This window comes from Drosophila novamexicana, unplaced genomic scaffold (assembly GCF_003285875.2).
Source record: "Drosophila novamexicana strain 15010-1031.04,08,12 unplaced genomic scaffold, DnovRS2.1 tig00000644-arrow-pilon, whole genome shotgun sequence".
Lineage (NCBI taxonomy): Eukaryota > Metazoa > Arthropoda > Insecta > Diptera > Drosophilidae > Drosophila > Drosophila novamexicana.
In genome coordinates, this window is record NW_020824814.1 from 318,676 (window position 1) to 332,922 (window position 14,247).

Below are 14,247 nucleotides of genomic sequence, written 5' to 3' on the forward strand. Positions count from 1 at the left end.
AGATTTAAATGCCAGATTATTTTAGAGGGAAAATCATCAACAAAAAGCCAATCCTCATGAAAATCGGTTGATTTTTGGCCGAGTTATGGAGGTCGGAAATTTCGACCCATGTCAATATACGATTCCTAGGGGTAAGATTTTGACATGAATTTCGACCCAAAAATGTGTTGTCAGATTTAAATGCCAGAATCTTTTAGAGGGAAAACCATGAATAAAAAGCCAATCCTCATGAAAATCGGTTGATTTTTGGCCGAGTTATGGGTTGGGAAATTTCGGCCCATGTCCCATTACGAATCCTAGGGTAAGATTTTGACATGAATTTCGACCCAAAAATGTGTTGTCAGATTTAAATGCCAGAATCTTTTAGAGGGAAAACCATGAATAAAAAGCCAATCCTCATGAAAATCGGTTGATTTTTGGCCGAGTTATGGGTTGGGAAATTTCGACCCATGTCTATATACGAATCCTAGGGGTAAGATTCTGACATAAATTTCGACCCAAAAATGTGTGTTCAGATTTAAATGCCAGATTATTTTAGAGGGAAAACCATGAACAAAAAACCAATCTTGGTGAAAATCAGTTGATTTTTGGCCGAGTTATGGAGGTGGGAAATTTTGACTCATGTCTATATATATATATATATCTGAGGGTATATTTCCGGCCTTGCCAGAGCCATGAATTAAAAAAATGCTCGCAAAGAAAATGAGTTTGAAACCGATCGGTTAAAAAAATTGCATTAAAACGAATTCCGCGATTTTTCCACACATGCGGGTGGAATTGCCCAAACGTGTCGAATGGTTCCACAAGTCCCGTAAAACACAACTCAAACTCTTTTTCAGTTTGTTTTTATAAAATATTTAATTTTATTTTTTATTTTTTAATTTTTATTTTTTTCATTTATTTTTTGTTCGTTTTGTTATTAGATTAATAAGAACATTCATTTCGATATTTAAAGTTAATTTGAACATAAAGTTTTGCACTAAAGTTGATAGAAAACTGAAAAACGTGACACGTGTCCGGTTCGCATAATAATAATGATATTTAATTCCTGGAGAATTCGGGTTAGCTTTAAAAACTTATTTTTTAAATTATTTTTTTTAGTTTTTTAAATACTCGTAATAGACCAAAGTTGGAAGGGTTTTGTTTATGTGGAACATTAGAGTCTATTTAAGTGGTTGGAGGGCTGAGGGGCGGTTGGGGGGGCGTGGTTTATCATATGGGTATTACATACATACATACATACATATATATATGTGTCTGTCTATATGGCTATGGCTATTGCTGTATATTAAATACTTAAGTTTTTTTTTTTTAGATTTGATTTTTATTTGCCGCTTGTTTTTTTTATGGTAAAAAGTTTTTCTATTTTTTACGTTTACATTTCTTTTAAATCGTTTTATTTTTTATTGTGTGCTTTAAATGAGGGCCGCTGCTTCTTCTTCTTGATTGTTTTTTTTTCATTAAAAAATATATAAAAAATGTTGCCGAAAGTACGCCTAAAAGTGGTTTTCATTTATTTTTTAACAGAGAAACAAATACTTTTATTTTTATTCAAAAATATATATTTTTAGTATTTATGTATATGCCAGACTTTTGCTAAACAAGTTCACGAAAGTTGTTGTTCATATTAATTTAAATATTAAAAAATTAAAAAAAAAAATATTAAAAAATAAAAAAAATAAAATAAAAATTTGAAATGCGCCTAAGTTCAAATTAAGGCTAGAAAAGGCACTTTAGATAAGTAGAAAATGAAAGTGGAGCAGAATTTGTTAACTAAAAAAAATGTCGGCCTTGACCGACTAGAAAATACCCTAATCCTCGCAATATACAAAATTTGTATGCCCTTGTGCAGGGTATTAAAATGTCATCACGAATTGTGTAACACTTCGAGCTTAAAATTAAATTGAGATACATTTTAATTTATTTAAATATTAAAAAAAATATATTTGCCCAATTTTTTTGAGTGCACAACAACTTTCGTTTTGAGTAAATTTTGCTTCTAAATTTGATTTTCACAATTTTCGCTAAATTTATTTTTATTTTTTTTTTTGTATAAATACCTTAAAGTTGTTTGTTTGTTAAAAAATTCACGTTTTCATTTACAAATTTAGTTTATTTTTCATTTTTTGTGTTTTTTTAATGTAACAATTTCTCATTTTTGTTTGTCTCTGAATTGAATTCCGAAAGGCATTTTTTGTGAATTTTTTGTTTGTTTTTTTTTTTTTTTAAGACCTAAACATTAAATTTAGTTGCAATTTTCAGTTTTCTCCTTAATTTTTGTTTTTTTTTTTTTAATGCACATCCAAAAGTTTTAATTTTTTTTTTTAATTTTTTGTACATATTTTTTGGTATTAAAAACTAAATAAAACTGGGCACACAACGATTTTATTTTTGTTTTAAATATTAGTTTTTGTTTTTGATTTTTATATTTTTTAGTTTTAGGTTTTGAAAAACGGTTTCGTGCTGTGTTTGCTGTGGAATGTTCCGGGGTATTTTAGAGTTTTGCGTGTTCTATTATAAATTAAAGAGATCGCTATTTAATTGTTTAAGTTTAGGCGCTATGTAACATAATAATACTTTTGATTTAGTTTTTAATACGTAGTTCAGTTGAAATTAGAAACTATGCAATCAAATTCATGTGGACCGACAAAAAACGAGGAACGCGCGTTCGAAATGCACATCAATAAATATATATGCATTTCCTTTTAAATACTATTTAGTAAAAAGTTAAATCAAACATTTGAAAAATTCAATTCTCAAATCTCAATTGCTTGAAAGAAATGGGTAACACTTTAATGCTGCTTGCGCTTGCTGCAAAGCTGTCGCACCAGAAATGGGCAGCACTTTTTCTGGCGCGCGTTTTGATTGTTTAGTTTGAGTTGAGAGGCCCTTTACTCGCTGCTGGTCGTAATGGGCTCCACCTTGATGCCGCCGCCGCTGCTGTTGCTGCCGGAGCAGATGTCCGTGGTGGTCGCTCCACTTGCTCCGGCTGTGGGTTGGCCTGTTGACGGCGTCGCTGCGCTGCTTGTTGTGGCGGGCGCCACGCCCACCAGCTCAGCCAGATCCTCGGCAAAGAGGCGAGTGGGCGAGAACTCGCGCTTGTAGCCCAGCTCCAGGCCCAGCTCGGCGAGCGGCGAGTGTAGGCGCGGCGTCTCGCTGCGCAGCGGACTACCCTTCGACTTGGACTTGTCCAGCTGCTGCTGCTGCTGCTGCTGGGCAACGGAGGAGCCAGCGCTGGCTGTGGGCATGGAACTGGCACCGAAACCGGATTTGTGTGGCTGCATGTGATGCGGATGCGCCGCCGCCGCCGCCGCAGCAGCTGCTGCTGCTGCCGCTGCCTGCGCCTGTTGCTGGTGTAAAGCGTGCTGCTGCTGTTGTTGTTGGTGTTGTTGCTGCTGTTGCTGATGCAGCTGAAGCTGCTGGAGGTGATGCTGCTGCTGCTGGCTGAGCAGCGCGGCGGCGGCCGGATCACGGTGCAGTGCAACGGCCATGCTGGGCGGCAGATTCGGCATGAGGCCGGCGGGACCGCAGGGCGAGGGTGCATGCCGCGGTCCCATTGAGGGATTTGAGCCGCTGCTCAGTGCCGGCGATATGCTGGCCCTGCCCGGCCCGCCGCCACCCGCCAGATGCGGCGGCAAATTGAACAGAGCCCCCGGCGGCGGCGGCGGCCCCGCCTCCCCGTGCTGATGCTGCGCTGCGGCGGCCATTTGCATCTGCTGACGTATATTGTGCGCAACGGCGGCCACCGCCGACATTTGCTCCTGGGACATTTGCTGATCCCCACCACCGCCGCCAGCCCCAACGGCAGCGCCTCCTCCACCGCCGCTGCCCATGCCATTCGGGCAGGCCAGAGCGCTGAGGCTGGCGGCGCCGCCGACCGGCATGCCGCCACTAGCGCCTGGATAGCTTAACGTCATGTCCTGCAAGGGAAACACGGGCTAACCCGATCAACAGTTTAGTGCATGTGTTGGCCATTTTAATAGAAATGACTAAAAAACAAAAACCTGGCACTTTCGAATTGGGAGCTTGTGAAGTTGGTTGCAATTAATCGATTAACGACAACAAGTATCGATATTTTCTATTGAGCTAACATTTGAGTTTGGCAGCATCGATGTCTGTTAGCTTGGCTTAACAAATTCAACACAAACAGATCCCTGCTTAGAAATTCGTGTGAAGTACCGTAGCTACTGTACAGCTAAGCACTCAGGCACAGCTTAGTCAATTTGGCCCTGTAGGGCATCGATGCCTGTGGCTGGATTGATGCTGTTAATCGATTTCGTGTTGATCTAACATAAAATGTGAAGCTTAACATGCCGCTTAAGACAGCGCTGTTATCTACCTACATAAAAAGTTGCATTGATCTAACATTACTTGCAAAGCTTAACAGGCCGCTTAGAGGCAGCGCTGTTATCTACCAGAAACAGGTGTTACTCGATACTGAATTGATCTAACATCGAATGTAAAGCTTAACAGGCCGCTTAAAGAGGACTCAGCTGTCACGTATTAATCGATATCGAATTAATCGGAAAAAAATGGCTGCGCAAATTAACTCGCGTGTGTGTAATATTTTTGTTTAAAGTGATTGTGTTTGTGAATTGTTTAGTGTTTTTCCTGCTACATACCGAATGGCGGCCGTACGGTGGCAGATGCGCGCCCAAACTGTCGTCCTTTAAGTCCTTGGTATCGCGAAACACGACCGTCTTGATGACGCCCTTAATATGCTCATCCGGCCAGATGCCCAACAGTATGCGCTGCGGCCGCCCGCGCCCCTTTGGCCGCAAATCGGGCCCGCCATCGATCGACGGTCCCAGCATATTGTGCACCCGATTCGCATACAGCACAAACGTCGGATAGGGTATATCATATTTGCGCGCCGCCTGCGACAGCGACAGGCCCTCCTTCAGCACGCTGAATATGGCCTCGGCCATCGTCTCGGGCCGCCACGACTTAAGCGGGCCGCGCTCCCGAAAGCGCATATGATGCATCAGATTCTGATTGGTGTTCCAGCATTTTTGCCACATCGACTGCAGCTGATATTGATAGCTGTCTGCTGGAGGTGGCAAACAAAACATAACGGCGCATAAAGCTCGGGTAAGTGCAAGAAGCTTACAGTTTTTTTTTGCGTCGTACAAACCTGCTAGCGTGGAGCCGGTGGCGCCCATCCAAGCGTGCGAGTTCTCCATCATTTTTGCCTGCCGAAAAAAAAGATAAGAAGAAGAGCATGTTAGAAAGCGGGCGAAAGCGAGATAGATATATGTATATGTGGGCATTTGCATTTGGTTGCCGAGAAGAAAAGGAAGAAGAGGACGAGAATGTTAGCAAGGGAGCGCAAGCGAGATAGATATATATGTGTGCATTGAATTGATTGTCGAGAAGAAAGTGAAGAAGAGGCGGACGAAAATGTAAGAAAGTGGGCGAAAGCGAGATAGACAAGTGAGCATTGAATTGATTGCATAACTGCGCATTGAGGTTATGATCGACCTATTTTTTTGTACGAAAATGTGAAATACCTGTAAATGAATAGCTTGGGCATATGGGTTTTGAGGAAGAGTATATATATTTTTTTTTTTATTTTCTTCAACATTATGTCCTGCAAATGGATCGCTCGATAATTAAACTTGAGTATAACATTTTTAATTGTTACAAAAATGTTAAACCTTTTCAGAGCGTTTTATAATATTGTGGAGAACATTTGAAAGCATTAAAAGAAAATTCTGCGATGCCATAAAATATGTATAAATTGTGAGAGGATGATCAAGTTGATTTATGTCCGTCTCAATCAAATCAAATATATGTATACGTGTACAATTCTTGCTGCAGTTCTCTTCATGTTCAGCGATAGTCACAGGCTGACTTTTAACAGTAATATTTAACATAAGCTTTAACATACATGGGAACTACTGTCAGAGTGACCGTCTTCTGTTAAGAACAGCCCTTGATAATGTGACGTCACTATCCTACTACAATATGTAATTGTATCCACAGCCGAATTGATATGGCTTTCTTATTTGTCTGATTCCATGCAATCCACTGAGAAGCTCCAAAGAAAATGATCCGGTATTACCCGCTTTTAGCTTTGTTCAAGCTTATCTTATGTTTATCATCAGATATTCTTGATTAACTCTCTAGATGTTAGTTTTATTCTATCTGATTTGATTATATTTTATCCAAAATTCTTTTATTATAAAATTTGCGATTTGTAAATTAACAAATTTAGGTTAGGTCTCTAATTTATAACGGTTCATAGTACAAACAAAGAACAAAATGAGGCTAAAGGTCAATTTGTAACGAACTCTGTGCCAGTTAACTTAATAACTGCAAATTGCAGGGCCATATCAGGTTGATATTGGGGCCAATTATTATCGGAACCAATCTGCTGACTAAGTTTCAAATTGTATAATATTTAATTTAGGTTAAATGCAGGGCATTATTTGTTCGTATAATTGTAGTTTTAATAGTTTCGAACCAGTTCGTAACCATATAATAGCTTCGATTCCGAATGCTAACGGTACATTTAACTGCAGTGCCTGTTCGAGTGGCTTTGTCGTTGACGTTGACGTTACGGCTACCGTTACCGTTATTGTAACCGTTGCTTTTACCGTTGCTGACGCTGTCTCTTTGCCAAGTACCGTTTGCCGAGTGCCTCGTATTGAATTCACTAATTGCATAACAAAGTAACATTTGCATATTGTTCCACATATCCTTAAACGTGTCTAACTATGCCCACTAGACGTTGCTGGGTCCCATCTGGCTGAGTGAAGGGGGAGGCTGTGGGGGGGCCTGTCAATAACTTCATTACAAAAATTTCGCATCATATAACATATCAAGTAGTTAGGCACCGACTCGTGAGGCCACTCGACGGGCCACTTGTGCCCATTTAGGCTAAGTATTACTTGTAAGTTTGCCATGTGACTGCGTGGCTGAGTGGCAGTTAAGTTCCTGTTGTTGTTGTTGTTCTCGTTTTAGCCGCTTCCTCGTCTGAGTAATAACAGCTGCCAGACAATGCGCACTGCTCTCATGTTGGCCGAAAATTGTTGCATACTTTTATGGGCGCCAGACATGCAAATCACAAGTCTCAAGACTCGCCATTTACTCTTGCATATAAATTATATATAATATTAAGTTGTTTTTAGTTATCTTTTGTAGCCCAAAAGTCAAATTACTTTATTTGGCCGAAATGTCTGAACATTAAGTAAAATGCTAGACAGAGTTATTCTGAGAAGTTTTGAGTTCTGTTGAGCAGAACTTTTAGTTTATTATTAAATTTACATTTTAGTAAAAAAATTAGGCAATAAACATTCTGTAGTTACATGTGTAATTTAACATTTTGTTGTATTACATCCACTTGGCGGCCAACGTCAGACCTAAGACGGGGTTTTGTTTTAACAACAACATAGTCATAAAACTGAGCCTTGCAAAGGTTATGAGCCTGCGTAGCTTAGGTGTCTGAGAGAGTCTGACCAGCAAGCAAGAATTCACTAGTTCAACTCCAGTCTTAATCTCATTAGCACAAAATATATGTAAAGGATTGTTCTTCACAGAGCAATATGTTTCTGAAATTTGTATTACTTTATTTATTGAACTACAGTTTCCGATGCTTTTATCAGTAAACAGTTTTTAATATGGCGCCCAATGTGGGCCTCTGAATTGAAAAAAAAACAATGCCAAATACTCACAAATAAGCTCAGTTAATAAAATGAATTCCCTCTAAACTTTTCATAGCGTATATTTTCGAATCAATTGCCATATTAATTGATCGCTTATTATTTGTGCGTGCATTTCTGGCAATTGCTTTATTCAATTGGTTGTTGAGACCGCAGTTCGAATCGAGAGATACCAAATAGGATATAGCTAAGCCGCATAATCATACGTGTATATGTGAATATATAGAATACATAAATGCAGATATGTATATACAGGTGCATATCTCTCTCTATGTGTGTTTGTGCAGCAAAGCGAAGAAACGTTGCAGCCATCAAAGCGGGCCAACTGCAATTGCAACAACAACACCAACAACAACAAATGCTGCATGTTGCACATCAACTACGCAGCCAACTAATGGTCCATTCGTGGCACTTGGTTATTGACGTTGGACTCGAATTGTATTAACAATGCATGGGGCCAGCCAGTTGCAGTTGCAGTTGCTGCTGCAGCTGAGCCGAGCCGCTGGCCACTGAACTGCGAGAACTGGGCGTAAGAGCGTGGTGGTCAGTGCGGCCAATACAGCTTTTTTCCAGCTAAATTTGACTAGCTTTAGAGAAGCTTGCAGCTGCCTGCAACTTTGGCCATATTCCTTTTTGTTTTTGTAAAAGTCATTTGGCCGTAAAGATGTGTCCCTAAATGAAACACTTCAACTCAGCTTGCCAATTAAATGTAGCTTTTTTAAAGCCGATTTTTTTTATGGTGTTCAGCTTCACACAATTGTTTTTCTAGCCATATTTGGCTAGTTACAGACATTGTTAGCTGTATAATTTTACGTTTCTGTCATCAAAAAGCTAACGATTTTATATATTTTTCTATAATAACGCCCTTTGTTGAATTCAACATTAAAAAGAGGCTAAAAGAAGCTAGGCAAAAGCTGGAAGCGGGCTGCTTGGCTGGAAAATCCAGACTTTAAGCTCTGCATAAGAAAAGCTGCGACTAATTCTATTTCTATTATTCTATTTTTTTTGCATTAAGGAGAACACTTCAAGTCAACATGATAGCTAAATGCTTTTTAAGCCATTTTTTAGATGTATTCAGCTGCTTTTTGACAGTACACAATGCTTTTTATAGCTAAATTCGGCTAGTTTCAGAGATTGTTAGTCGAAAACTGTTGAAGCTTGCAGCTGCTTGTAATTCTGGTTATTTTCTTTTTACATTTTTTTTAAAAGTATATTGACCTAGAAAATATCTCAATAAAATACTTCAAACCAGCTTAAATTTAGCCTTTTTTAGCCAGTTTTTAGCGTCTTCAGCTGCTTTTTGGCAGTAGGCAAAGCTTAAGCATTTGGCAAATGCAGCCAGTTGGAGCTGTTTTTAACATTGGACTCGGCGACGTTTGACAACACTGTTGGGTGTTTTGTTCGGGTGTATGTTGATGGGTCAAGGTGTTTCGTGTGGGGGCGGGGCGGGCGGGTGTGTGTCGAGTTAAGCAGCGGCTGCGAGACTGCGTTTGGCTTTGATGCAAAATCGAAACGTGGTCAACTTCATTTCGCTTAATTTCGCGTTGGCTCCGCACTCACACGCACGCACACACAGTTGCGCGCTAATCTGTAGCAGAGGCTGTTAGACGATATTAGGGGTGGGGGTAGGATAGGAGTAGGGGTTAGGGGCGTGGCACTGCTGCCACTCAGGTATGACATTTTGGCAGCGTCGAGTGCACCAAGACTGTCAAATGAGTTGTAATGAAATCTCGTTCAGTGCGTGTGCTGCAAAAGCGCGCTCAATGTGTGTGTGTACAGGTGTGTGTGTGTGTGTGTGTGTGTGTGTATGAGTGTGTCGTTGTGTGTGTGTGTGTGTGCTGCTTTGGTCAGTTGCACATATAATAAATAAATTATTTGGCATTTGGCGTACCTATTATTGAAGGCAGCTGGATAACAGGCACACACACACACACACAGACACAGCACACACACAGCACACACACACAGGTTCACACAGCTGTAGCGCCATCTGTCGTTCGTCTTTGCGACAAACTTGCGCATTAGCGTGATTAGTCTCAATAGTCGCTGGCATTAAGATTTGCAGCCACCGCAACAACAACAACAACAACGACAACAACCTCTGCATTTGAGACCCTTCCGTTGACGACGCGCTTTAAATTAAATTATCCATAATTTTTGGCGTTTCCGCCATTTTGTTGCTGTAGACGTCTACGCCAAAAAATAAGCAAAAAAAAAACCTGCGTTAAATGTAATAAATAAAGTACGCCCCCAGTGTCAAGGAGCCAGGAAAAAGGCGTTGCAGTCAACGCAATTGAAACCTTTGAGACGGCGCTTTCTCTCGTCCCAACTCTCTTTCCCCTCTAGATGGCAGCTCGTAAGCATTGAGGCGTTAAGCCCACATCAATTGGGCGTAAAAAGTGGCAAACAGTCTGCCAGCCTCTTCGTCCTAACCTATCTCACACTTTAGCCCAACACTCATACCCCCTCTTAAGCCCAAACTCAACCCCTCTCCATGCTCTTAACTTCCACTTTTGCGGCACTTGTGTGGCGTGGCACCGCTCTAGTTTTGGCCGCGGGGCGTCGCACGACTCGAGTGCGGTGGTTGTTGCCACAAATTTTGTGATTCGCTCAGCCCAAAGCGAACGCAATGCAATTTAAACAAATTCACAGCAGGAAATAGCGACATGTGGCCAAAGCGCAAAACTCTTTTCTAATCATCAAAAAATATTAATAGAAATGAAATAAAATAGTCTGCGGCTTGCCTGACTCGACTTGAATTTTTTGTGTTCGTCTTTCTAAATTAATTTGAGCCATTTTATTATATTTTACTTCAAAAGCAACTTCCCTTTTTACAGGATATCGTATATACAATACACAGGAATATTTTGCTTCATCTTAAAATGATTTCGTTTTCTTGGACTATCAAGATTGAAAATATTGGATTGGATATTGGATAAATGGTAAGTCTGAGAAAAACTTTACACTTAACGTAAAAATTTATCCCCGGTTGCATACATTTTTAAAAATATATAATGCGGTTTTAAAGCCCCATTTCTATTTCATTTCCATTCCAATCCCTTTATATTCCATAAATTCCAGTGGAATTAATTGTGAGTGCAATTATTTGAGAGGGTAGATGGTAACATAAATTTGCTTAAAAATTTTTCCATTATACTTCCATTCCATTCCATTCCACACATTCCAGTGGAATTGTTACGTAAATGCAATTTAGAACTAGTTTCCAAGTAGCTCATTAAGTTCATACAGAAGGACAGTCGGAAAGATATGGGGAAAACCTTCCCCGATGACTTGAAACTTGTATGAAGTGCTTAGCCCTATTTCCATTCCATTTTCATTCCATTCTACACATGCCAGTGGAAATGTTCATGTTCAATTAGAACTAGGTTGCATGCTCAATTGAACAAATCAATTCTAATTTCGAGGATGTTGCGCAGGAAATTATCAAAGTATTTAAGTGTGTGAATATGGGTGTGTGTCTGAGTGTGTGGGTGTGTGCCAACTAGAATTTGCGTGTAACCAAAAATTAATTAGCGTGAAAAGCATTATTGAGTGCTTAAGCCAGGCAAAGGCAGTTGACAAACCAAATACGAAGACGGATGCTGGCAAAAACTTGCATTAGTTTTGTAACCCAACGTCGAGCTCATTTCCTCAGCCAAACCGTGTGTGTGCTCCTGTGTCTGTGTGTGAGTGTGTGTGCCGCACTTTTAATTTGATTTAGTCGCAAAACTTGCTGCTTCATTAAAATTCGTGCAACAACAAATAAAGTTTTTGGCGCGCATTTTGCTACTCGAAACATGAATTACAACGGCAGCTGCAGCAGGCTGTGGCGCCTACGACAGCAACAAGCGGCATATTTCCGATGCCCCAGCCCCCTAAACCACCTCCCCCAGCTTCCCCTCTTCCCCACTCAGGCCCCAAAGCCCCTTATCCGCCTTAACCCTTAGGCAAGCCAACAAGCGCTCTGAAGTGTGCTACGATTTCACTTGAAAACTGCAATCAAGTGAATTTCAATATGTGCGCATGTGTGTGTGTGTGTGTCCGGGGTATATAAAAACTTCATGGATTTAATAATCAAACCATCCATGGTTAAAATGTTATACGAGGCAGGGGAATCGTGGGTACATGAGGACTTCTGCTCTGCACTTGTTCGTCATTTCCTGTACAATTTTATTATATTTCATATATGCACGACTGTGTATGCGTGTGCATATGTGTGTGTGTGTGTGTGTGTGTGTGTGTGTGTGTGTGTGTATGCCGATCGGCAATAACAGCTTAACGTATATATGAGAATGTATATGCGCCCCTTGCCACGCCCACTCGATTTACACGATAATAGGCAAATGTTGCCGGTGCATAAGTATATTTATATGGCAAAATGTGAAACGTTGCCCACATTATAAAAGATGCTCTCTGTGTGCATGTGCATGTGTTTGTGTGTGTGTGTGTGGGAGTGGGGGAGGGGTGTGGGGGCAATTGCCGGGATTTGTTGCATTTGAAAAACGTTCTATGCAATAATAACAGAAAAATCGTTAAGTACTTCAGACAACAGTTCAATAATTTTGCATTTTAGCCAACAATCGGAAAATTCAGAAACACATTTTAAGAAACACATTTTGAATAATGTAATAAAAAAATAAAGCTCAAGTGAGCGGCAAATAGTTGTGCATGTGCATAAACGAGTCAATAAAATTGTATTATAATAATACAGGGTATTTTGTATAGTAATAACAGGGTATTTTGTTGGTAGAAAGGTTTCAGCAACAAACAATAGAAGACTTGTCTCTGGTCTTTGTCTGTGTTTTTTTTTCGTGCTAGTAAGTTTATTATTTATAAAGCTTAAATTGTCTTGGATTGTAGAAAGTATATACATACATTGAGGTCGGACTATATATATACTATATACTATATCTGCCAGACTCTATCAGACAAACTTTATCAGACAGTTGACTTTGAAACGATTCATCTGAAGTTAAGTTCTTAAAATTGCGTATAGACTAACAGGTGGATACATATAAGCTCGGCTGTTGATGCGGATCTGGAATATATATATACCTTATGGGTTCGGAGATGTCTCCTAGGGTAAAAAATATCGAGACAAAAATTATCATATCCTCTGCAAGGGCATATAGAAGGAAATGTGAATTTAGAAATTCTGCAGAATTTGAACCACCAAACTCTCGCTTGTCAGTTCGACGCTTAAGATTCTAGCCACGCAGGTCTCTGTGGTCACGTTTACATTCTTGCTTCTGCAGTCTTCCTCAGCAAACTAGGCAGGAAAAGTTTTATTATATAAAGCTTATCTTATCAATATCGGATTATTATACACCCTTCAGGAAGCAAAAAAGTTAACAAAAGTTAAGTAAAGCTAATTTGAAGTCAAGTAAAGTTAACTGGGAATAGAAAATATATCGCAGGTCTTACAGAAGCCTGAAAGAGTGTTAAAGCTGCGCATAATTGAAAATCCAGCTCCTTCTCAGTTCTGTCCTTAAACACACGACACAATTAAAAGGTCTTTCTTAAAGCCAAACACAGACCTAAGCTCAAATACTGTAACTAATCATTGAGCTTTAATTTGTTTTGCCTTTCAGTCTGAGCTTTGTTTTTATTATTTTTTTTTGTGCACTTTGCAGACTAATTGCCTGCAATTGCGAAATCTGACTGAACTCTTGGCCCGCCCGGCGTCGTCTTGCGCTCAATAAAAACCAGAACAAAACTTTAATTTTTTATCATTGTTTGCTAAAAACTGCGGTAATTTATACAACCGACAGCAAAAAACAAAAAACAAAAAACTTTTACAGACTAAAATGAAGCAAACCGATTAGCAGAGGTAGGCGACGTAGGGGTGGGGCTAGGGGCTAGGGGCTGGCAATCAATCGACAAAATAATGCGTTAACTTTTCAAAAAGCGCCGCACAACTGCAACGCACACACGCAACTTTTCACACACACACACACACACACACACGAGGAACTTTGTGTGCACGGAAAAGCGATTAGGTAAAAAAGTATTGCCCAGGCAAAGGCGCATTAGGCCTAGACATGGCCCCCCAAGCCAGCTGCTGCCCCCCGAACAGCCTCAATAGCAACAATAAAAGTTTAAAATATTGCATTCTACATGCACACACACACACACACACGGTCGAACAGATACACACGCACACACTCAGTTATAAACAAAGATACGCATTACAAAGATACGCAACAATTTGCCTAACTTCGGCTAGTTCTATTCAAATAACTCTAACTGTAATTTGTAGCCAATGTTTTCTATCGCATTCTTATCTTCCAAGGGATAATAATTGGCAATTGCATTCTTGATTAACTCAGGTAAATATGCAGAACAAAGCGCAAGATCCTACTCTTGAAAATTAGGGTTTTGCTTGTTCAATAATGGAAAAGGTTTCCAAACATTTGATATATAATTAATCTTTTACTTCACGAGAACCTAAGTGAACCTAGCATGATGTATCTAGTTCTTTAAATTTATGAGGTTTGCTTGAAAGTTCAAGACTTAACATCAATATATATATCGATATACGATAAATTGAAGAAGATATCAATAACAGATACAAATTGATAGA

At 39.8% G+C, this 14,247-nt stretch overlaps 1 protein-coding gene across 1 annotated transcript in view; it reads right to left on the minus strand.

The window, feature by feature from the left end:
* Positions 1–2,433: 2,433 nt before the first annotated feature.
* Positions 2,434–14,247, minus strand: part of LOC115762869 (protein bric-a-brac 1) — a 100,254-nt gene continuing 88,440 nt past the window's right edge. The window contains exons 4-7 of the mRNA XM_030705244.1: positions 5,135–5,192; positions 4,623–5,047; positions 3,336–3,920; positions 2,434–3,278 (exon numbers count right to left, since the gene is read on the minus strand). Coding sequence (XP_030561104.1) covers positions 2,892–3,278; positions 3,336–3,920; positions 4,623–5,047; positions 5,135–5,192 — 1,455 coding nt within the window. The 3' untranslated portion in view covers positions 2,434–2,891. The remainder of the gene's footprint in view (positions 3,279–3,335; positions 3,921–4,622; positions 5,048–5,134; positions 5,193–14,247) is intronic.